This window comes from Euprymna scolopes, chromosome 24, assembly GCF_053919585.1.
Source record: "Euprymna scolopes isolate OS-2025 chromosome 24, ASM5391958v1, whole genome shotgun sequence".
Lineage (NCBI taxonomy): Eukaryota > Metazoa > Mollusca > Cephalopoda > Sepiida > Sepiolidae > Euprymna > Euprymna scolopes.
This window is the reverse complement of record NC_136505.1, coordinates 77376147-77398984: the sequence shown is the minus strand read 5'-3', so window position 1 is coordinate 77398984 and position 22838 is coordinate 77376147. Positions and strand designations below refer to the sequence as shown.

The following is a 22838-nucleotide window of genomic DNA, read 5'->3' as shown; positions in this document are numbered from 1 at the left end:
ATCTTTACACTAAAGCATTTCATGTTCAAACAATATCACCTTCCATTCTCCCTCTTTATTTTAGGATAGGCTCATCCGATCAAAGATGCAATGTAAAAAGTAATTTATAAAATTTAATTTGATGTTAACTCCAGGGTTGCAGAGTTGGATAGTAAAAGTCTGACTCCGACTCCTTTGATATCTTCAACTCAGACTCCTGACGGACTCCGACTCCTTGGTCCCTATGTGGAAATCTTATGCAGATCCATATACCAGCCTCCCATGCCTATTTAGCATGCATTTTATAATTACTTTTCATGTATATCATTTTTTATGTTTAACATTCACTTGCATAATAAATATACTCACATATAAACTCAACCAGCTTTATAGAATAAGTTAAGATAACAAAGGGATAAAAAATTTACAATTAAATTTTATTATGCTGTCAGTTCTAAAGGGAATACAATATTTAGGGATAGGAAAACCTCTTTAGGCCATGGTATTTCGAAACCAAACGCTTCTCATCAGAAGAGGGGAGTAAAGACACATATACAGAGAAGAAATTTTTTAAAAGATAATATTGCCTTTATGGAAAGAGGATCCAGGGAAAAACAAGAAAAAGCTATAAAGGGCTATAGTAGCATAGGTTGCTTCTTATTAATTTAGGCTTTTTTTTTTTTTTGTGGATAAGATTGTAATTCTGGATCGATCCTGGACCAATCCAATTGTCAAATTCCATTTGATTCAGGAACTGGATAACTTTCGGATTACAATCCAATTGTTATCCAATGTAATCCAAAGTAATCTCACTCAAAGACAGAATTTTCATTGATCCTGTGTGACGTCACAAAATAGCTATCCAGACGGGATTTGCAGGGATCCGATGGACCGAAATATCTTGGAGTAGAAGCATAGGATATATCTCCAAAAATAAAAGCAAAACAATACAAAAATTGCCAAATTGTGCAACTGGTAAAATCAAACAGGAAAAACGTAAAAAAATAAATTTATTAGGAATCGGATAAAAAATTGTCCTACTCAAACTCCTAATACTCTTAGAAATCTGTGACTAAAACATCCAACTCCCCCTGACTTCGAAACCCTGAAACCCTGGTTGTGTCAAATGTGAACTCAAATGAAAAGATACTTGTAACAAATTGGAGTATCGGTTCTCTCCAACGATGCTATATAATTTTAGTCTCAATCCGTGTCAGATGGAAACAAAATGAAAATATGTTACAAACTACAAGAATTTAGGAAAAAGAGCTCCATAATGTGAAATATTTTGAAACTACATTAACAAAAATATTTAGATAAGCATGTTTCAGTTTGAACAAAGGGGGTATAATAATTTTGCATCGAACATGCATAGAATGGACCTATTTTTAAGCACGTCAGCAATATACAACAGATGAATGATACAAATGTGAAATTTCCATAGGTTCCGCTAGTTTTTTTTTATGCTAACAAGATTTCCTTTAAAACATTTCTTAAAATATTTTTAAACATGCCTCTCTTTGCAATCGTTTCGTCTTAATAGCAATGCCATAATTTGCAATCGTTTCGTCTTAACAGCAACGGCATAATTGGCAATCGTTTTGTCTAAATAGCAATGCCATAATTGGCAATCGTTTCGTCTTAATAGCAATGCCATGATTGCAATCGTTTCGTCTTAATAGCAATGCCATAATTTGCAATCGTTTTGCCCTAATAGCAACGCCATAATTGGCAATCGTTTCGTCTTAATAGCAATGCCATAATTGGCAATCGTTTCATCTAAACAGCAATGCCATAATTTGCAATCGTTTCATCTTAATAGCAATGCCATAATTGGCAATCGTTTCGTCTTAATAGCAATGCCATAATTGGCAATCGTTTCGTCTAAATAGCAATGCCATAATTTGCAATCCTTTCGTCTAAATAGCAATGCCATAATTGGCAATCCTTTCGTCTTAATAGCAATGCCATAATTGGCAATCCTTTCGTCTTAATAGCAATGCCATAATTGGCAATCCTTTCGTCTTAATAGCAATGCCATAATTGGCAATCCTTTCGTCTTAATAGCAATGCCATAATTTGCATTCGTTTCGTCTTAAAAGCAATGCCATAATTTGCAATCGTTTCGTCTTAATAGCAATGCCATAATTTGCAATCGTTTCGTCTTAATAGCAATGCTATAATTTGCAATCGTTTCGTCTTAATAACAATGCCATAATTGGCAATCGTTTCGTCTTAATAGCAATGCCATAATTTGCCATCGTTTCGTCTTAATAGCAATGCCATGATTGGCAATCGTTTCATCTTAATAGCAATGCCATAATTTGCAATCGTTTCGTCTTAATAGCAATGCCATAATTTGCAATCGTTTCGTCTTAATAGCAATGCCATAATTTGCAATCGTTTCGTCTTAATGGTAATGCCATAATTGTCAATCGTTTCGTCTTAATAGCAATGCCATAATTAGCAATCGTCTCGTTTTAATAGCAATTACCGTAATTGGCAATCGTTTTGTCTTAACAGCGATGCCATAATTGGCAATCATTTCGTCTTAATAGCAATGCCATAATTGGCAATCGTTTCGTCTTAATAGCAATGCCATAATTGGCAATCGTTTCGTCTTAATAGCAATGCCATAATTGGCAATCGTTTCGTCTTAATAGCAATGCCATAATTGGCAATCGTTTCGTCGTTATAGCAATGCCATAATTGGCAATCGTTTCGTCTTAATAGCAATGCCATAATTGGCAATCGTTTCGTCTTTAGAGCAATGCCATAATTTGCAATCGTTTCGTCTTAATAGCTATGCCATAATTGGCAATCGTTTCGTCTTAATAGCAATAACTGTAATTGGCAATCGTTTCGTCTTAATAGCAATGCCATAATTGGTAATCGTTTCGTCTTAATAGCAATGCCATAATTGGCAATCGTTTCGTCTTCAAAGCAATGCCATAATTGGCAATCGTTTCGTCTTCAAAGCAATGCCATAATTGGCAATCGTTTCGTCTTAATAGCAATGCCATAATTGGCAATCGTTTCGTCTTAATAGCAATGCCATAATTAGCAATCGTCTCGTTTTAATAGCAATTACCGTAATTGGCAATCGTTTTGTCTTAATAGCAATGCCATAATTGGAAATCGGTTCGTCTTAATAGCAATTACCGTAATTGGCAATCGGTTCATCTTAATAGCAATTACCGTAATTGGCAATCGTTATGTCTTAATAGCAATGCCATAATCAGCAATCGTTTCGTCTTAATAGCTATGCCATAATTGGCAATCGTTTCGTCTTAATAGCTATGCCATAATTGGCAATCGTTTCGTCTTAATAGCTATGCCATAATTGGCAATCCTTTCGTCTTAATAGCTATGCCATAATTGGCAATCGTTTCGTCTTAATAGCTATGCCATAATTTGCAATCGTTTCGTCTTAATAGCAATGCCATGATTGGCAATCGTTTCGTCTTAATAGCAATGCCATAATTGGCAATCGTTTCGTCTTAATAGCAATTACCGTAATTGGCAATCGCTTCGTCTTAATAGCAATGCCATAATTGGCAATCGTTTCGTCTTAATAGCTATGCCATAATTGGTAATCGTTTCGTCTTAATAGCAATGCTATAATTGGTAATCGTTTCGTCTTAATAGCAATGCCATAATTGGCAATCGTTTCGTCTTAATAGCAACGCCATGATTGCAATCGTTTTGTCTTAATAGCAATGCCATAATTGGCAATCGTTTCGTTTTAATAGCAATAACTGTAATTGGCAATCGTTTCGTCTTAATAGCAATGCCATAATTGGCAATCGTTTCGTCTTAATAGCAATGCCATAATTGGCAATCCTTTCGTCTTAATAGCAATGCCATAATTGGCAATCCTTTCGTCTTAATAGCAATGCCATAATTGGCAATCCTTTCGTCTTAATAGCAATGCCATAATTGGCAATCCTTTCGTCTTAATAGCAATGCCATAATTGGCAATCGTTTCGTCTAAATAGCAATGCCATAATTTGCAATCGTTTCGTCTAAATAGCAATGCCATAATTGGAAATCCTTTCGTCTTAATAGCAATGCCATAATTGGCAATCCTTTCGTCTTAATAGCAATGCCATAATTGGCAATCCTTTCGTCTTAATAGCAATGCCATAATTGGCAATCCTTTCGTCTTAATAGCAATGCCATAATTTGCATTCGTTTCGTCTTAAAAGCAATGCCATAATTTGCAATCGTTTCGTCTTAATAGCAATGCCATAATTTGCAATCGTTTCGTCTTAATAGCAATGCCATAATTGGCAATCGTTTCGTCTTAATAACAATGCCATAATTGGCAATCGTTTCGTCTTAATAGCAATGCCATAATTTGCCATCGTTTCGTCTTAATAGCAATGCCATGATTGGCAATCGTTTCATCTTAATAGCAATGCCATAATTTGCAATCGTTTCGTCTTAATAGCAATGCCATAATTTGCAATCGTTTCGTCTTAATAGCAATGCCATAATTTGCAATCATTTCGTCTTAATGGTAATGCCATAATTGTCAATCGTTTCGTCTTAATAGCAATGCCATAATTAGCAATCGTCTCGTTTTAATAGCAATTACCGTAATTGGCAATCGTTTTGTCTTAACAGCTATGCCATAATCGGCAATCATTTCGTCTTAATAGCAATGCCATAATTGGCAATCGTTTCGTCTTAATAGCAATGCCATAATTGGCAATCGTTTCGTCGTTATAGCAATGCCATAATTGGCAATCGTTTCGTCGTTATAGCAATGCCATAATTGGCAATCGTTTCGTCTTAATAGCAATGCCATAATTGGCAATCGTTTCGTCTTCAGAGCAATGCCATAATTTGCAATCGTTTCGTCTTAATAGCAATGGCATAATTTGCAATCGTTTCGTCTTAATAGCAATAACTGTAATTGGCAATCGTTTCGTCTTAATAGCAATGCCATAATTGGTAATCGTTTCGTCTTAATAGCAATGGCATAATTTGCAATCGTTTCGTCTTAACAGCAATGCCATAATTGGCAATCGTTTCGTCTTAACAGCAATGCCATAATTGGCAATCGTTTCGTCTTAACAGCAATGCCATAATTGGCAATCGTTTCGTCTTCAAAGCAATGCCATAATTGGCAATCGTTTCGTCTTAATAGCAATGCCATAATTGGCAATCGTTTCGTCTTAATAGCAATGCCATAATTAGCAATCGTCTCGTTTTAATAGCAATTACCGTAATAGGCAATCGTTTTGTCTTAATAGCAATGCCATAATTGGAAATCGGTTCGTCTTAATAGCAATTACTGTAATTGGCAATCGGTTCGTCTTAATAGCAATTACCGTAATTGGCAATCGTTATGTCTTAATAGCAATGCCATAATCAGCAATCGTTTCGTCTTAATAGCTATGCCATAATTGGCAATCGTTTCGTCTTAATAGCTATGCCATAATTGGCAATCGTTTTGTCTTAATAGCTATGCCATAATTGGCAATCGTTTCGTCTTAATAGCTATGCCATAATTGGCAATCGTTTCGTCTTAATAGCTATGCCATAATTGGCAATCGTTTCGTCTTAATAGCAATGCCATAATTGGCAATCGTTTCTTCTTAATAGGAATGCCATAATTGGCAATCGTTTCGTCTTAATAGCAATGCCATGATTGGCAATCGTTTCGTCTTAATAGCAATGCCATGATTGGCAATCGTTTCGTCTTAATAGCAATGCCATGATTGGCAATCGTTTCGTCTTAATAGCAATGCCATAATTGGCAATCGTTTCGTCTTAATAGCAATTACCGTAATTGGCAATCGCTTCGTCTTAATAGCAATGCCATAATTGGCAATCGTTTCGCCTTAATAGCTATGCCATAATTGGTAATCGTTTCGTCTTAATAGCAATGCTATAATTGGTAATAGTTTCGTCTTAATAGCAATGCCATAATTGGCAATCGTTTCGTCTTAATAGCAACGCCATGATTGCAATCGTTTTGTCTTAATAGCAATGCCATAATTGGCAATCGTTTCGTTTTAATAGCAATAACTGTAATTGGCAATCGTTTCGTCTTAATAGCAATGCCATAATTGGCAATCGTTTAGGCTTAATAGCAATGCCATAATTGGCAATCCTTTTGTCTTAATAGCAATGCCATAATTGGCAATCCTTTCGTCTTAATAGCAATGCCATAATTGGCAATCCTTTCGTCTTAATAGCAATGCCATAATTTGCATTCGTTTCGTCTTAAAAGCAATGCCATAATTTGCAATCGTTTCGTCTTAATAGCAATGCCATAATTTGCAATCGTTTCGTCTTAATAGCAATGCCATAATTTGCAATCGTTTCGTCTTAATAACAATGCCATGATTGGCAATCGTTTCGTCTTAATAGCAATGCCATAATTGGCAATCGTTTCGTCTAAATAGCAATGCCATAATTGGCAATCGTTTCGTCTTAATAGCAATGCCATAATTGGCAATCGTTACATCTTAATAGCAATGCCATAATTTGCAATCGTTTCGTCTTAATAGCAATGCCATAATTGGCAAGCGTTTCGTCTTAATAGCAATGCCATAATTTGCAAGCGTTTCGTCTTAATAGCAATGCCATAATTTGCAAGCGTTTCGTCTTAATAGCAATGCCATAATTGGCAATCGTTTCGTCTTAATAGCTATGCCATAATTGGCAATCGTTTCGTCTTAATAGCTATGCCATAATTGGCAATCGTTTCGTCTTAATAGCAATGCCATAATTGGGTTGATGTTCAACTGCAAACTAGAGCTAAGGATACAATCAAGCATGTTTCATTAAAAACTTGGTATGGATGAGGTAAGTTTTTGTTTAGTGGCACATCAACCCTATAGGTCATTTCATGCCATGAAATGTGAAGAAAATATTCTTCATTTGAGGCTTTAGGTAATAGATTAATTAATTTTAATTAAGATTTAGTATTTCTAAGTCAGTGTCTTTTCTAGGTCTTTTTTTTTTTTAATGCGTTCCAAAAGTTTAATTTTTCTTAGAAAATCTAACATGTTATAAGATTTTCCAAATATTGCTTTAAGGTTTTGTTCCTTGAAATATTTCACACAAATATGTTCATATTTTTTGCATTCCGTTAATACGTGTTTAATGGTTAGTGGATGTTGACAGGTTCTACATTGAGGGATACCTTGTTTCAGAAGGTATTCATGTGTTAGTCTTGAATGACCAATTCGAATTCTGGTGAATATAGTGTCTAATTTTCGTATTGGTATTATGACCCTATCTTGTCCAACATTCGGTTGTATTTCTCTAAGTTTTTTTTTAGTTGTTCGTTCCATAGTTTTTGCCATTTGATTTTTATGTAGGAGTTTTTGTTTTTCCTATCTGTGTATGGTATTTTTTATTTTTTTTCTTGGGGGGGGGGGTCAGATTTGTTGCGTCTTTAGCCAGTTTGTCAGCTTCTGAATTTCGTTTTTTTTTTTTTTTTTTTTTTTTTTTTTTAAATTACATTTTCATCCCAAACAAGGCAAATTGCCATTTTGGTGTAGGGGGCTACTATCAGGGGCAACAACTACTGGGGTACTATGTAGGGATTTGGGCAGCAAGATGTTGGTTCATGTTACACTTGAACTTATGCACGTCAGTACTGTTGGGGAAGCAGGGACCTGGAATGGAATTCCAAAGTCTAGCGGTTCTGGGGAAGAAACTATTGGAGTAGAAAGATCTTTTACATCTAGGGATCTCTACAGTGTGGGGGTGGGATTTAGCAGCCTGTCGGGTTTGTCAAGGGTGCTCACGTCGTGGGGGCACAAGTAATTGCAGTTCGTCAGAGCATTCACCACTAAAATACTTGTAGAACAGGCAGAGGGATGCAACATTTCGTCGATGGGACAGAGGCTGAAGCTTAGATGCCAGTTCAGGGCTTATCAGGTTTGCGACTCTTTTGAACCTTGTCAAGGAGCGAGAGACTAGTAGCAGATGCACCAGCCCAAATGTGACAGCAATACTCCATACATGGGTGGTGGCCTTATAGGATACTTTCGAGTGTTAGTAGTTGTCTAGCACGGTAAAGAGAGGCCACCTTTCTTTCAGCGGCCCTGGCAATGCCTTCAATGTAATTGTTCCAACTCATGTTTCCTGTGAACGTTAGGCCAAGGAGTTTGAAAGATGTACTCTCAGATAGAGTTGTTGGCCATTGCTATAGGTGGTAGAGAGGGTTTCTTGTAATTATTGAATGAAACTAGTTTAGTCTTGGCGGCATTGAATGTGACCAACCATTTTTGTCCCCATTCCACTACAGATTGGAGGTCTTCCTCTAGTGTTTCTGCCATTTCTTTAGAAATGTGTTCAGTCATCTTCCTGTCGTGCCTGCCATAGAGTGTAGTGTCATCAGCATATATACCCATCTCAGAGGAAATTTTGTTGGGGAGGTCATTTATGAATATCAGGAACAGTAGAGGTCCAAGGATAGATCCCTGGGGCACTCCTGCATTTATATCATATTGTTTAGATGTACGACCGTCGAGGACAACCTGGATTTTTCTCTTATCTAAGAAGGATTTAATTATGTTAAGTATTCTACCAGTGATACCGTATGATCTAATTTTCCTGAGGAGATCCTCATGCCATACCCTGTCAAAAGCCTTAGATATATCTAGAGCTACCGCTCTGCTCTTGCCGGCTTTGTCCAGTGAATGGTATATACGTTCAGAGATTACAGTTAGGATGTCTGCTGTGGAACGGGCTTGTCTAAATCCATATTGTTGGTCAGTCAGAAGTTTAGCATCTGTAAGGTGATGGACTAGAGCATGGTTAATTAAGGTCTCAAATATTTTGGCAAAAAGTGGGAGGAGGCTAATGGGGCGATAATTTGATGGGTCAGTCCTTTCGTCAGAATTCTTGAATACTGGTACAACAGAAGCAGTTTTCCAACAGCCCAGAAAGCAAGCTTCATTAAGGCATTTGTTGTCGAGTTTGGAGAGAACTGGAGCTACTTCGGCTGGGCACTTTTTTAATAGCATAGCTGGGATAAGATCAGGTCCACATGCTTTTGAAGTGTCAAGGTTTTTTATGATGGCATGCACCTGAACAGGGGTGGTTTTCAGATTGTCTAGCATGGCGTCTGTCCGTATAGGAAAGTCAGGTAGGGTGTGGTTGGAAGGGTCCAGTGTGGAGTTTGAGGCAAACCGACTGGCAAGCATGTTAGCCTTCTCGGTTGCTGAGGAGACAACCTCGTGATTGTTGGTGAGTGGGGGAATTGTTGATTGCCCATTATTTACTACACTGTTGTAGATTTTCCAGAAGTCTCGAGTTCCTAGTTTTTGTGCTTCGATGCATTTTTTAGTGGTTTTATGCCGACATGACTTGGTATTCATGCTAATATTATTGTTTTATTTTCCTTTACTTGGTGTTGGTATATTTCCATAATTTCCAGGATGCACGGATGGTTCATGTTCCTTTTTTTCAATGCCATTAAGCTGGACACGGTGTCACTGAAGATAAGGAATTTGTTTTTGCTAGACTCTTGGACTACTTCTAGAGCGATCTTAATAATCTGTAGCTCTGCGGTATATATAGAGGCATCGTCTGGTAATCTGTATGTTTTTTGGTTCTTCGTATCCTTCTGTAATAGCCTTTTTAAGGCGATATCTCGGAGGTTTAATAGCTGTAGGTTTGCTGGTATAGAAATGTTCATACATTGATGTATATATTTTTTCATGAGCAGGATTTTCTGGTAGACTTTTAAGTTTCACCGTATATTGGAGCGAGAGTTTTTCCCATCTCAGGTGGAGGGGGAGTTCATTAGCTTCTGTGTGCAGGCTTTGAATAGGTGATGTTCGGAAGGCTCCTAAACAGAGTCTGAGTGCTTGGTTTTTGTATGGACTTGAGTTTCTCTAGATATGATTTTCTTGCTCAGTTATATATAATGCAACCATAGTCCAACTTAAGTCTAATGAGTGCTCTATACAGTAGGAGCATGATTTCCATCCTAACCAATTGATCCATTCGCTCCTTTTTTTTCTGTAGCCACATTGATGTTTGTCTAATATCGTGTTTTTTTTTCTAATATCCATATGAGACGATCATTTGCCAATCTCTCCATGATCTTGCAGATACAGCTAGTTAAAGAGATAGGGCGGTAATTTGTTGGATTCGAGGGGTCTGTGTCAGCTTTTGGGGTTGGTATGATTGTGGACTCTTGCCAAGCATTAGGTAAGTAACCCAAGAGCCAGATATTATTGAATATGTTTAAAAGAGTATTTAATGAAGTTTTTGGTAGTTGTTTCAAAAATTGATAATGGATTTCATCTGGTCCCGTAGCAATATCTTTGCTTCTATCCAGAGCGCTGTTAAATTCGGATATTGTGAATGGTAAATTATATTTTTCTGTGTTGTTTGAGGTGAAATTCAATTTTCCTTTTTCTGCTTCTATTTTGTAGTTTTGGAATGTTAAGCTGTGGTGTTTGGGTGAAGAGTTTTTGTTTAGTTGTTCAGCAAGTAAGTTTGCCATGTCCTTTTTTTCAGTGCATTTTTCACCATCAGGTTTTTTTAGGCGTATAGTGGGGTATTGGATTTGTTTTCCATTAATTTTCCTCACCATGTCCCATACTTTCTTGCTAGATGTTTTATTATTTAACTTAGATACATAATCTTGCCACGTTTCCCTTTTGGCTTTTTTGGTTATTTCTCATGCTTTTGCACGGGCTTGGCAGTAAATTTCTAAGTTTGTTGTGGATAGATTTATTCTGAATTTTTTTAGGGCTTTTTTCCGTTTCTTGATTCTTTGCACTCTTTTGTGAACCATGGTTTATGCTTACTGTTTTTCTTTGAAGTTTTGGGGATTGTTTCTTCTGCTATTTTTATTAACTTTTGAGTGAACGTTGCTACTGGGTCAGGTTCCTGAAGTATTTCATTATTTATTTGTGTTTGGCAGAGATTCCTGAATGTGAACCAGTCAGCTCTCTTTAGTTGCCATTTTGGTGCTCCGTTTTCTATTGAGGGATTGTTTGTTTTGATGATAATTGGATAGTGGTCACTACCACACTGTTCTTCATGGATATCCCAATTAAAGTCCATGTAAATTGTCGGAGAGCTGAGTGTTAGATCTATGGCTGAGGTTGTTCCTGTAGGTGGATGTAGGTAGGTGTGCTTGCCGTTGTTCAGTATACACATGTCTGTAGTTTCTAATATGGTTTCTATTATTTTTCCATTGTGGTTTGGCTGTCCGTTTCCCCCAAAATGGCTGTGCATTGAAATCCCCCAGAATTAGGAATGGTGCAGAGAGCTGTTCAATTACTCTGTCTATTTGAGTTTTTCCTAGTTTATATTTTGGTGGAATGTAGATCGAGCAAATTGTAAGAGTTTGATGTAAGGTAGGTCTTACTGCAACGGTTTGAAGTTCTGTGTTTAGGTTGAGTTTTTTGTGAGGTATTGTTTTCTTTAACATAATGGTCGTACCGTCTATTGATCTACGGTCTATATGTGAAAGGTTGATTTTATTGTCTTCATAGTCTTTAAGGGAGAGTTTGGAGTTTTCCTTCAGTAGAGTTTCCTGTAAACATATGATATTTGGATTATACTCTTTCTTTAATTGCTTTAGTTCTTCATAGTTTGGCTTCAATCCTCTACAGTTCCATTGTAGAGCTGCGATGTTCTGAGCTTTTTTATCTTGTTCTGCCATTTTTATTTGTTTGGGAGTATAGGTTTGCTTTTGTCCCTCTGATGTTCCATTGTAGTATTCGTTTATGTTTACCTCAAGTCCTTGGCAGTTCCATTGGATAGTTTTGTGTGTCATGGGTCCGAATCTGGGTCAGGGGCATTAGGAGGTGGAGGGTTATCTTCTGTCTCCATTTTTTCATGTCAGTCAATTCGTTTTGTTTCAAGAATGTTTTTATGACTTCCAGTTTCTTGAACGTTGCCATGGTTTTTCTCTATTTGGTGTTCATTTTCATTCTTTTCTTTCTTTGATGGACCATCTTTTTGTCTCTTATTCTGTCCTTTTGGTTTGTCATTGGACCGTTGAGTAGATCTGCTTCGAGACCTTTGTTTAGGTCCATGTTCCTGGGAAGGTCCCTCATTTTGTGTGTGTTGCTTGCTCTATTTTCATTTTCTGTTTGGCAGAATCTGGCTCTTGGAGAAGTCTTGGTCTTGTGTGATTGTTTGTGCCCAAAATCCATCACAAAAGCTTTCAGCTCTTTTAATAGAGATCTTAGTTCTGTTATGATAGGTGGGAGTTCATCGGTTTTTATTTCTGAAGGTTTGTTGATGATAGGGTCAAACTTTTAGCCTTGATGGGCGTTAGTTATGGTGGTGTTTTTTTTTTTTTTTGTCATTTCCGAGTATGTTGGGATGGTGGATTCATACATTTTCCTGGCTTCTGGGAAAGAGATATTTTTGGTATATTTTATTTTAACGATTGTTTTTCATTTTGCCAGGTCTTGCACTATTGAATTGGGTGAGTGTTCTCCCTTGCAATTGGTGCAAGTTGGTTTTTCTTTGCAGTCTTTTTCTTCATGATCTGTTCTGCTCTTACCACATCTTCTGCACACAGGGGTTTGGGTGCATTGATCTTTGTGGTGACCGAACTTTTGACAATTGAAGCACCCGAGTGGTCCTGGTATGTACGTTTCCACCTTGACCATCGTGTACCCAATTTTTGTTTCTGGTGGGAGTTTGGTTGAGTTTAAGGTTAATACATATGTGCTGGTGTGTATCATTTGGCCATTTCTTTTAATGATCATTTTCCTCACATCTGATACATTTTGCTTTATTAGGTTGGTTTTAATTTCTTCTAAGGTGCACTGTGCGAGTTCTTCACACCTCACTACTCCTCTAGATGTGTTCAGAAATTTGTGTGGGTATACTTTTAGTTTTATCCCATCGAAAGTTGTCCAGTTTAGTAGTCTTTCGGATTGGGCTTCTTTATCCACTTGGACCAATAATGTGCCATTGGTCATTTTTTTTTACTGAAACAGGTTTGAGGCTTTTCAGAGTATTTTCAATTTTAAATGGTGAAATTTTGGTAAAGGATTCTTTGTTTGTAGGTCCTATCACTATATATTTAGGGTAGGTAAGACTAGGGTAATTTCCTTGTTTTTGCATCTGTTTCGCTTAGGTTCTGATCTATCGTCCGAGTCAGAGATGTCTGAGACATCAGAGAGAGTTCTTTTATTTTCTCCATATTATTATTTTAATTTTCTAGCCCTGGGCTCCGCCACCCTCCATGGAGTCCAATTTTTATCGGGAATTTACCAAGGGGGAGTTCCCATTCGCCTTGGTTGAAACGGGGATACCTTAGCTAGTATACTCATATTTTGGTTTTGTTCTGGAACATTTGTTTTTATTTTAGACCAAGACAAATCTGATGTGTATGGAGTAAGCTTTTGGTTCTCAAATATGATTGACCCTCAGCTATTGCTTTCCACCATATTTTTGGGTATAGTTGTTAGTGGGATTAGTATGGGTTTGGGATGGGAATATTAGTGTTTGCTTGCTGGCTTGGTATTGATTATATATGGTGGGGCTTGACATGATCAGCGGATTGATTGGATTGGGTCCCTCCGACTGCCCGTCTAGCCCAGTACAAGGCCAAAGTGGAGTGTTGCGGCCAATACCTTTAATTTCCCTAGGTATCAGGTGCTCAGCCACCAGGATCCTTTTCCTAGTTATCACAGGTCGCCACCCACGGCCAACAGGTGGCCCCATTGCAGGGGGGCAGTCGGTGTATTCTAATGCCCCACCGATGGGGTTGGGAAGTAGGGAAGAAAAAAAAGGAAAAGGGAGGAGGCTGTTGTTTTTGTTTTTGTAGAACATAATTAAGTTTTACAAAAAAGAGATAGAAAACAAAAACAGAAAATCAATGTAGGTGCATTTCGTCTCAGGAAGCCAATAGAAGCCTGATCTGGTAGCACCAGTGGTATGGATGAGAGTATGAATGTTTGACATGTTCAGCCTCTCATGTCGTTTAGTCATGTACAGCGTGCCACCTCTTGCATCGACTCCATAATATACCTGGATATCTCAGGCACTAGGGAACATGGGAGACCGTGGCTTAAGTGCACAAGTGAATTAACTGCATTCAACATGATTAATATCAACCCTTTCAATGCAGTAGTAGTGGGACATTGCCTGGTGTTGGACACAGAGACATTTGGAGTATAAAATGATGATAATCATGATATATGGTGCAAATGTTTGCAACTGTTTAAATAAAAAGAAAAAGAAATCAACAACTGATTGTTTGACCTGGTTTCACTGTTGTTTTTCAAACATTTACAAACAGAATGGATGAAAGAAATTCTTTCCAGCTCACATATACAATAAATCAGCCAATGAGGATTTATATCAAATGAATATTCTTTTATCATAATCAATGCAAGGATTGAATGAAGAAATGTATGTCCTCCTATTTGCAATCCATGACACTAGATAATCTTTTTTTATTTTTACATTTCATAATTTTTTTTTTTTTTTCAATATTTATTGGATAGTTGGAGGTTAGGATATACAGTGGCATTTATTGAAATCATTTTTGCTAATTAATTTTAAGCGCAGTAAGCATTTCTTAAAAAAAATTATTGCTTGGTTTATTCAAACGACTATAAGCATTTTGAATTTGGATTATGTAACCTTCAACTTTTGGTGCTTCATATGGAATTTTGAACAGAATACTTTAGTTAATTCACAGCTGTAATTTGCTCTCATTCCATCAACCATGACCAGGCAGAACTTTTAAGTAATTCGTAATTGTATGATTAACAGAATGAAAGCAGGCTACTGGCATGGATCAAATAAAGTGTTCATTCAAAATTTCATACAAATTCATGAATTTTACATTAATATTCCAGAGTTCAACCAAACACACTTGAAGTTTGTAGAACATTGTGAGAAAATACAAAATACATTAAGATTTCAATTTTTACTTTTTTTTTTTATTTCTATAATTTTATTAGCTGTCCATATCCAGTGTTGCCCAGACAAGTGTAATAAAGGACAGTGGAATAGCTTACCCATTTCGATTCAAAACATCACAACCACGAATAATTAAAACATTGAATTTAAATTTCTATTTTATCTGAAGAATCATTTTTAGGTGTGTGTGTGGGGGGTCTTAAAATAAATTGCTATGCAAGATTGTAGAGCTTAAAAAATGGATTAAATCCCCTATAAGAAGAAAGTGAAAAAAGAAAAAATGGTCAAGTAATCCTAATAAATTTACAAAAAGACGAAATAGGTTAAAAATAAAAAGCCTGTGGATCAAAATCACTCTTGAGTTTTGATTCTGTGACTTCAGTTCAAGGCCAATGAATGCGAATAGACTCAACTGAACATCATACTATTTTTCACAAACATGTAGTTTAGTACATTTTAGTCCCAATTAAATACTTCATTATGCAATATATACATATTGGACAATATCTCTAGTCAGTTTTAGGTTCAAGAATATGTTTAGAAAGCTTTTTTTTACAGGCATTTTCTGTGTTGCTGCTTCAATATTTTTTATAACTTAAAAATAGATTTTTTATTAAATTTTGATATCTCTCGTGTAGACACATTTACATTTTACCAATATGACATTTCACACAAAATTATAGTTGTTTTTACTTCTGGCAAGGAAGTTATGTTTTTGGTCACATTCATAACTTAATGTTTTATGTTGTTTGTAACATCTCTCAACACTTGATAATTTCTATTGTTGCACAGCAAATCAGATTGAGTGCTGAAATTTCAATGCCAAAGCTAAACCTAGAATTGATGATGAATAAAACTAAAAGGAAAATATGTTAGCAATATTAATACAAAGATCAATAATAACAAATTTTAATACAACTACGAATTACTAATCACTTCTTGTCTTTTCTTATATATTAATAAAATAGAGACAATTTTTCCCATTTAGAATAAAACATTATAGCAATACAAACACACACAACACATATAAATGCAACATGGTCACACTACCTACAAATAGCTGATGCATGTTATCAGTCGGTTTTATACAATATCATAAATTCCTATATTTCCAAAGAGAATACCTCTCCTAAACAAGTCATATTTACAGGTGATTAACAATATTTGCTCATTATTTTCTCCTTATAATCTCTCATAATTCAATGGTGCAAATATTTCATAGCATTAACAACCGCTATTATTTCATCTTTGAAAATAATAACCCAAACCCCCTTCCTCTTTAATCCCTTTTTCCACTTCCATTCCACTATTGCTTCTTTAACGTTTGCCAATTGGTTGACTAAACAATTCTGGTTCTTCCAACAACAGCATCCATCTCTTAGTTAACCACAACATTAAAAAATCACAGACTAAAAGGAAAGCCTGATTACATTATTCACACACACACACACACACACACACACACACATACCTTTTTTTCAAGATATTTTGTTGTCTACATTAAATAATCGCAAAGTAATTTAAAAATAAAGAATTGGGGCACTAAAAGTGTACATATCCCGAAGAAGTAAAGAAAAACTTTTGTTCATACATATATTTATACAATAAAAAAAAATTTTTTTTCATACGTATATTTTTATTTATACATAAAAAAAATCAGTATATTTTATACAGTTTCAACAGTTATTTTTCCAGAATAGGGACTTTTCTTTTACAAAATTATTCTATACTTAAAAATGAATAAAATGTTTTATTTTATTATAAATAAAAATATAAGTCAAAAAAAAAAAATAAATAAACAAAGCAGACTATGTTATATATCAATACTTGCTGTCTAGATTCATAGTCAATGGATTTGCTTACCTGAAACCACATTTGAACTATTCTTCGTAATTTCATATTGCCCGTTAATATCATCAGGGGATAATATGTGTACGTCTCATGCAGTTCCTCAAATTCTGGAGAGAGCTCCACACAAGTCAATAAACCACATAACAGGGCTTTGTCTTTAACTTCTGAAAGAGAAATACATCAACAAGTGAATTCTCTATTCATTATATATTTAATATGTATATTTTTAATTTGGAAATTTATTTCCAACAGCACAGAGTTGTTACTAAACAAGTAATTATTTATAATCATTTGTTTAATTTGTGTTAGTCAAACTAATATTCTCGTCTTTTTTTTTTTTTTTTTTTTACATAGGCATCACCACATCATCAAGGCCAAGAGGCCACTCAAGGATAAGGGTTAAAGAGTGTACAGTAGAAATTGGACAATATAGTAATCATTAGTAATGAAAATTTGGTAATTTTGATAACTTATATGGAACGGCTCATCAAGAACTTATTTACGTTAGACTTGAAGACAACCATATTGTAGTCAGCCGGAAAGCAGGAAAACGGAAGACAATTCCACAGGCGTGCAATTCTAAGAAAGAAGCTTTGTTCATGGAATCTACATTTAGGTTTAGGCACAGATAAAGAGTGGGGGGAATTATTGATAGTGTTTACAGCTAGACGAGTGTTTCCTGTGAAAGTTTGGCGAGGGGGGACCATAGATTGAAGCTCAGTCGAACACTTTCCATGAAAATAACGATACATCAGAGACAAACTCGCAACATCTCTTCTGTGAGATAGAGGTTGCAAGGAAGAGAAAAGGACATCTCCTACGAGGCTACGAAGTCTATTTTGAACTCTAGTCCTTTCTAGCAGCTCCTGCCCAGATGTGGCAACAGTATTCCATCCTTGGACATACCTGGCTCTTATATAGATAGAGAATAGCATCAGCAGTGAGATATCTACCGGATCGATAGAAAAATCCCATCATTTTTCCAGCGGCCTTGGCAACAGATTTGATGTACATGTTCCATTTAAGATCAGGAGTAAAGGTCAAGCCCAGAAGCTTGTCAAAACTTGAGGCCTCCTGATATCTTGGATGTTATTCTCACATTTCAGCTGATGCAACTTCTGACCTTCAGTCGTATATTTTCAAACTTGAGAATCTGTACAGAATTTCAAATAGAATCTGTTATTTATGGGAGTAGCTCGCTATCATTCTGTCAAGTAGAAGTCTCAGGTAATTCGTAATCTTAGCATCGACTACACTGAAAACGGTTATTTAGAACTGATTATTACTTTCGAATCAGTAGCTGTTATGCCACAGGACTTTTCAGCTCTAAGTGACAGTTTTCAGTATAGTATCTACTAAGAATACAATTACAAATCATTTAAGATTTTTATCCAGTCATGGCTGACAGAACAAGAGCGAACTACCCACATGGATTAAATAAAGAGTTCCATGCAAAATTCTGTACAGATTCTCAAGACAAAAAAAAATCTTGAAATTGAAAAAAATCTACTATACTCAAAGGGGGAGCAAATGCTTCCATATATTCTCCTTTTTTAGAGACTTGAAAGTTCTATCAATCTTTCATTAAATTCTGTAGAATGTCCTATTTACCTCCTTCACAACAAGAGTTGAATGTGATACAAGGACAAGCCTAATACAGCACTGGAGTTGGGTGGGATGGGGGGTATTATTCAACATCACTAATTGGACTAATGTTATCAGTCTGAGATGCATGGGTGTAAATATTTACCCTATCTTTCACTACAAAAAAACTAGACGTAACAGGAGGTCCCTCAAAGAATTACTTTGGTAAGTTAACAGTCATTAATTACTTTGGTAAGTTAACAGTCATTAATTACTTCGGTAAGTTAACAGTCATTAATTACTTCGGTAAGTTAACAGTCATTAATTACTTCGGTAAGTTAACAGTCATTAATTACTTCGGTAAGTTAACAGTCATTAATTACTTCGGTAAGTTATAAAAAAGCTTGGATTATATTTATTAGCATTTTCCCCCATCAACCACCTATAAACCAATCTCCATTTGTGAAGGAGATGCCTAAGTAGATGGCCTCCTGAGACCAAACAAAACCAAACATGGTGCATCGAATGCAGTCAGAAATGAAAAAAAATTTACTTACAATTTCAAAAATGATGAGTTCACTATATATTTTTTTGTTTTTAAATATTTTGTTATTCATCTAGAACGATACAAAATGAGATACTAATTAAAAATAATGATTACAAATGATTTATATAAACATTCCAGAGGTATATTGCTACTAATAAAGACAGATTAAAAATGTTCAGTTAATAACTGTATTACCTGTTTTCTGAATGATGGCAAAATAGACGGCCTCCGGATCAGCTGGAAAAAAGATTTAAAATAAGTAAAAACAAATCTTTGTAAATATAATTTTTTAAAAATTACTAGTATACTCATGAAAAATGATTTGTTTTCATTAAATGTGATTGAGGATGGTGAAAAGTCAAAAAATTTTAATCCACAAAATAAAATATACTATATATATGTCTAACTAATGATGGGATAAAAATTAAAAAGAAAAACAGATTTCTTAATTTTTTATAGGATTATTACACATGATGATGTTTAGCGTTTGTTTTACATGCTGGCATGTGTTGAACAGCTTTCAGAAATTGACTTCCAAATCAACCTATCTGATCAGATCTTTATCCTTCTTTCAAATTCATCCTTATCACTTTCTCCAATGTTTTACTTGGCCTGTCAATTGACCCTACTACCTCAAATGTTCTACATCCAACTGATCCAAGAACTCATCAATTCTTTCAATGTGACCAAATCAACAAAGTCTCCTTTCTACACATACATCTTTATACTGTCTAAATTTAATCTTCCTCTCAGGTCATTAGATCTAAGCCTGTCTTTAATACTTACATTACATACCTATTGTATCATTCGCATAACAGTTCTCCATGCAACACATATCCCCAACCCTCATTGGCCATGTTTCACTTCTATACATCACACTGCGTACACATGCTTGATACTCTTTGAAATTTGGTCGATATTAGTAAAATACTATTGGTTAGTAATAAAGTCTTAAAAAAACAAAAACTCATCATCCAAATATAATTTCTCTTCTGTTTCCACCATCTTACAATAGTATTACACACAGATGAAAAAAAGCTTTGGATAATCACAGATTTGAAAGAGATTTGCTAAAATAGTCATATTTTAAAGGCTAAAGCACTTTAAGTCCTCAAAATACCACCATTTTGTTTGAAAATGAATATCCTTTCCAAATGAATTAATAAATAATAATGTGCATTTTATATATTAAGACAGGCAAACAAAGTAATAAGAATGTGAACATCATAAAATAGTTTAATTAGAGCTATTCAATTATCAGAATGTATAATTAAAGCAACCCCAACCAGTTGGGCATTATGAACTTTGTTCAACTTGCAATTTCTCGTATATTTTTGGTCAAATTTTTAAAAAATATTTATATTGTTGAAAAGACAAGAAAATATGCTTTCTAAATATGTAATTTGCATGCACTTTTATCCATTGCATTAGTTTTTAAGGGTGAATTAAACAGTATTTTGTTTTGAACTACGGAAAATGTAAAATGATTTTTTTGTGTACCTATATTTTTTTCCCCCCGGCTTTTTTACAATTTTTTCAGCCAAATGGACACTAATCTACCAGATTATCAAAAAAAATCAATATTTGAATATTTGTAGGAGGTGCTCAATTTCTAGTGAAGTTACGAAACAAAAAATGTCTTAAACTGGAAAGTTTAAAAATGAAATAATGTGTTACTCGGTAGAAAAAAGAGAAGAAATACAATTGAAAATGAAAATCAAATTCATCCAAAATTTGTGAACGATTTTCAGCAAAAAATGTTTTCGATATTTAAATAAGTGGACAAAAAATACTATTCCAAACGTCACATTTTCTGTTAGAGTGATGTCACTTGTTTTAAAAAAAATTTTTTTGCCTGTCTTAATTCTTGTTAAGTTTCACACCCTCATTTATGTAAGTTTACATATTTAAAAGTAATTTGATGTTAAAAATCTAAGGCATGACATTTTCAAAAGCCAATAATTATCAGCCACTAACCATAAATATTAGAATCAAACGCCTTCCTAAAAAATAAAAAATCCCTTAACCCTACCTCTAATCCTAAGTACAAGTGGTAAGCCTCCTCCTAAAACTTTCTTCAGCCTAACAATAACACTAAGTCTGAGTGGCAATTAAAGCAAAATGCACAGGATTCATCTTCCATAAAAAATTGGTCAACTGTCTTAAAACACTAGAATGGTCTCAAAATGGTAAATTGTTTTACATTAAATTCTAAAATTGTTTTTTTTTTCTGTCAAGTCTTCAGGATGTTCACACATAATTCTCCTTAGCCTTACCATTAACCTAAAGTCAGAGTGACAAGCCATCCACCCATAATTACACAAAGACCCTCTTAAAATCACACAATCATCTTTAAAAAAATCTCACACAATTTATCTCCCACAAAAAAAAAATGCTTAACTAATCTAAAATGCTAGAATGGTCCCAAGTGGGGAATTATTTTACATTAAATTCTAAAATAGCTTTCATTAAAGATTTTCAGGGTTTTCACATGTAAAAAGTAGAATCACATTTTGGAAAGATGATCAGATGGAGGAGGGAGATTTAACAGAAGGTGTTATCTATAATAATACGAAAGAAATATTGTAATATATTCATTGTTAAACAGTCCTAGATTTAGTTTTTTTAACATAAAATAGAGAACTCAAAGTTGAATTGTAATCTAACTTCTTTTCTTTTAAAGGATACATGACATTTTTAAGGAATTGCAACATATGTATGTGCATTTACTGCAGATTATTTGGAAACCATTCATTTCTGGAGATTTTCAGTAGCATATCCTAATTCCTAGCACAAAAATACACTTATATGGTAAATTTCATTGCTTAATCTTCTGTTTTAACAAAGATATAACATTTTTATTGAAAAAGTAGTGTAAAAAATATGACAAAAAGCATAATGGTCTTAAAGAGAGAAAAATATCCAAACATGTGAGGCACAAAAATAGTAATAACTTCCCTATTTTTAGTCAGGTTTAAAAATCTGACAAGATATTTAGCTCAAGCTCTTTCTATGTATGCCATTATTGGAATATTTTAAGCTATTGAAAATTTTTCATGTGTATTGCGAATTACAAACTAGTTATTTCTTAACCTACTTGGAATTCAACTGCACATGCACCCAATACTTACAAATACCACAACAAATTAAGCTGCATCTGACACTTTCCATGAAATCACTAGAAGAACCTTCTTCTTCTGACTCAAGCACAGTGATTCTTCTGGGAACTCTGATCATCACTTTTGTCTTGGAATAGTCTCAGACCTTTACTTCCCATAACATTTCTCCAAGTTTTTAACTTCCATTATTTCACAAACAAGCACTAAATCATCTGCAATATTCGCTTAACAGTGCAATATTTTTAAAACAACTGCAAATCAAGTCAGTATAGAACTGATGCACTCTCACTTCAACAGCTGTGAATGTAACGTTATTTCTAATGCGATTTTTCTTTGTTTTGAAATTTATGCAAAGCGTACTAAACATTTCTTGGCACTGTTAAAAGCTTTCTTCAAATTCACAAATAACGGCTATTAAGTGGCGTTTGAGACAATATTAATATAGCTGTTATTTCTACTGCATGAAAAATGCTATTTGATCCATCTGGGTTCTATGTGTAATGACATATCCCAGATGGATCAAATAGCACTTTACATGCAGTAGAAATAACAGCTATATTAATATTGTCTCAAACGCCACTTGAGATAAACAGTATAAAGAAAAATAGACACTTACCACTGTAAATATTCAATCCTTCAATCACTTCAAAAACTGCTGAATGAATGTAGGACTGATTTTGGGTATACTGAAAATAGCAAAACACAAGTAAAAATTGAAATTGCTTACAATATCTTAACAGCATACTAAAAACAGTAACTTTAACTCAAACTGAAAACTATAATGTACTAGCAGAGAGATCTGACGTTGCCCAGGATGTAATGTGGATCAATGAATGTCCCTCACTTGCAATACTTTTATTTTCCCTGATATC

The 22838-nt window shown here is 34.8% G+C and overlaps 1 protein-coding gene across 4 annotated transcripts in view; it reads right to left on the bottom strand.

Moving 5' to 3' along the window:
* LOC145246782 (centromere protein L-like) overlaps nt 1-22838 on the bottom strand; it is a 296745-nt gene that overhangs the window by 56556 nt on the left and 217351 nt on the right. For all 4 annotated transcript variants that reach the window (XM_080108575.1, XM_080108576.1, XM_080108577.1 and 1 more), the window contains 3 exons: nt 22583-22652; nt 19043-19084; nt 16729-16880 (listed from right to left, as the gene is read on the bottom strand). In XM_080108575.1, coding sequence (XP_079964701.1) covers nt 16729-16880; nt 19043-19084; nt 22583-22652 — 264 coding nt within the window. The remainder of the gene's footprint in view (nt 1-16728; nt 16881-19042; nt 19085-22582; nt 22653-22838) is intronic.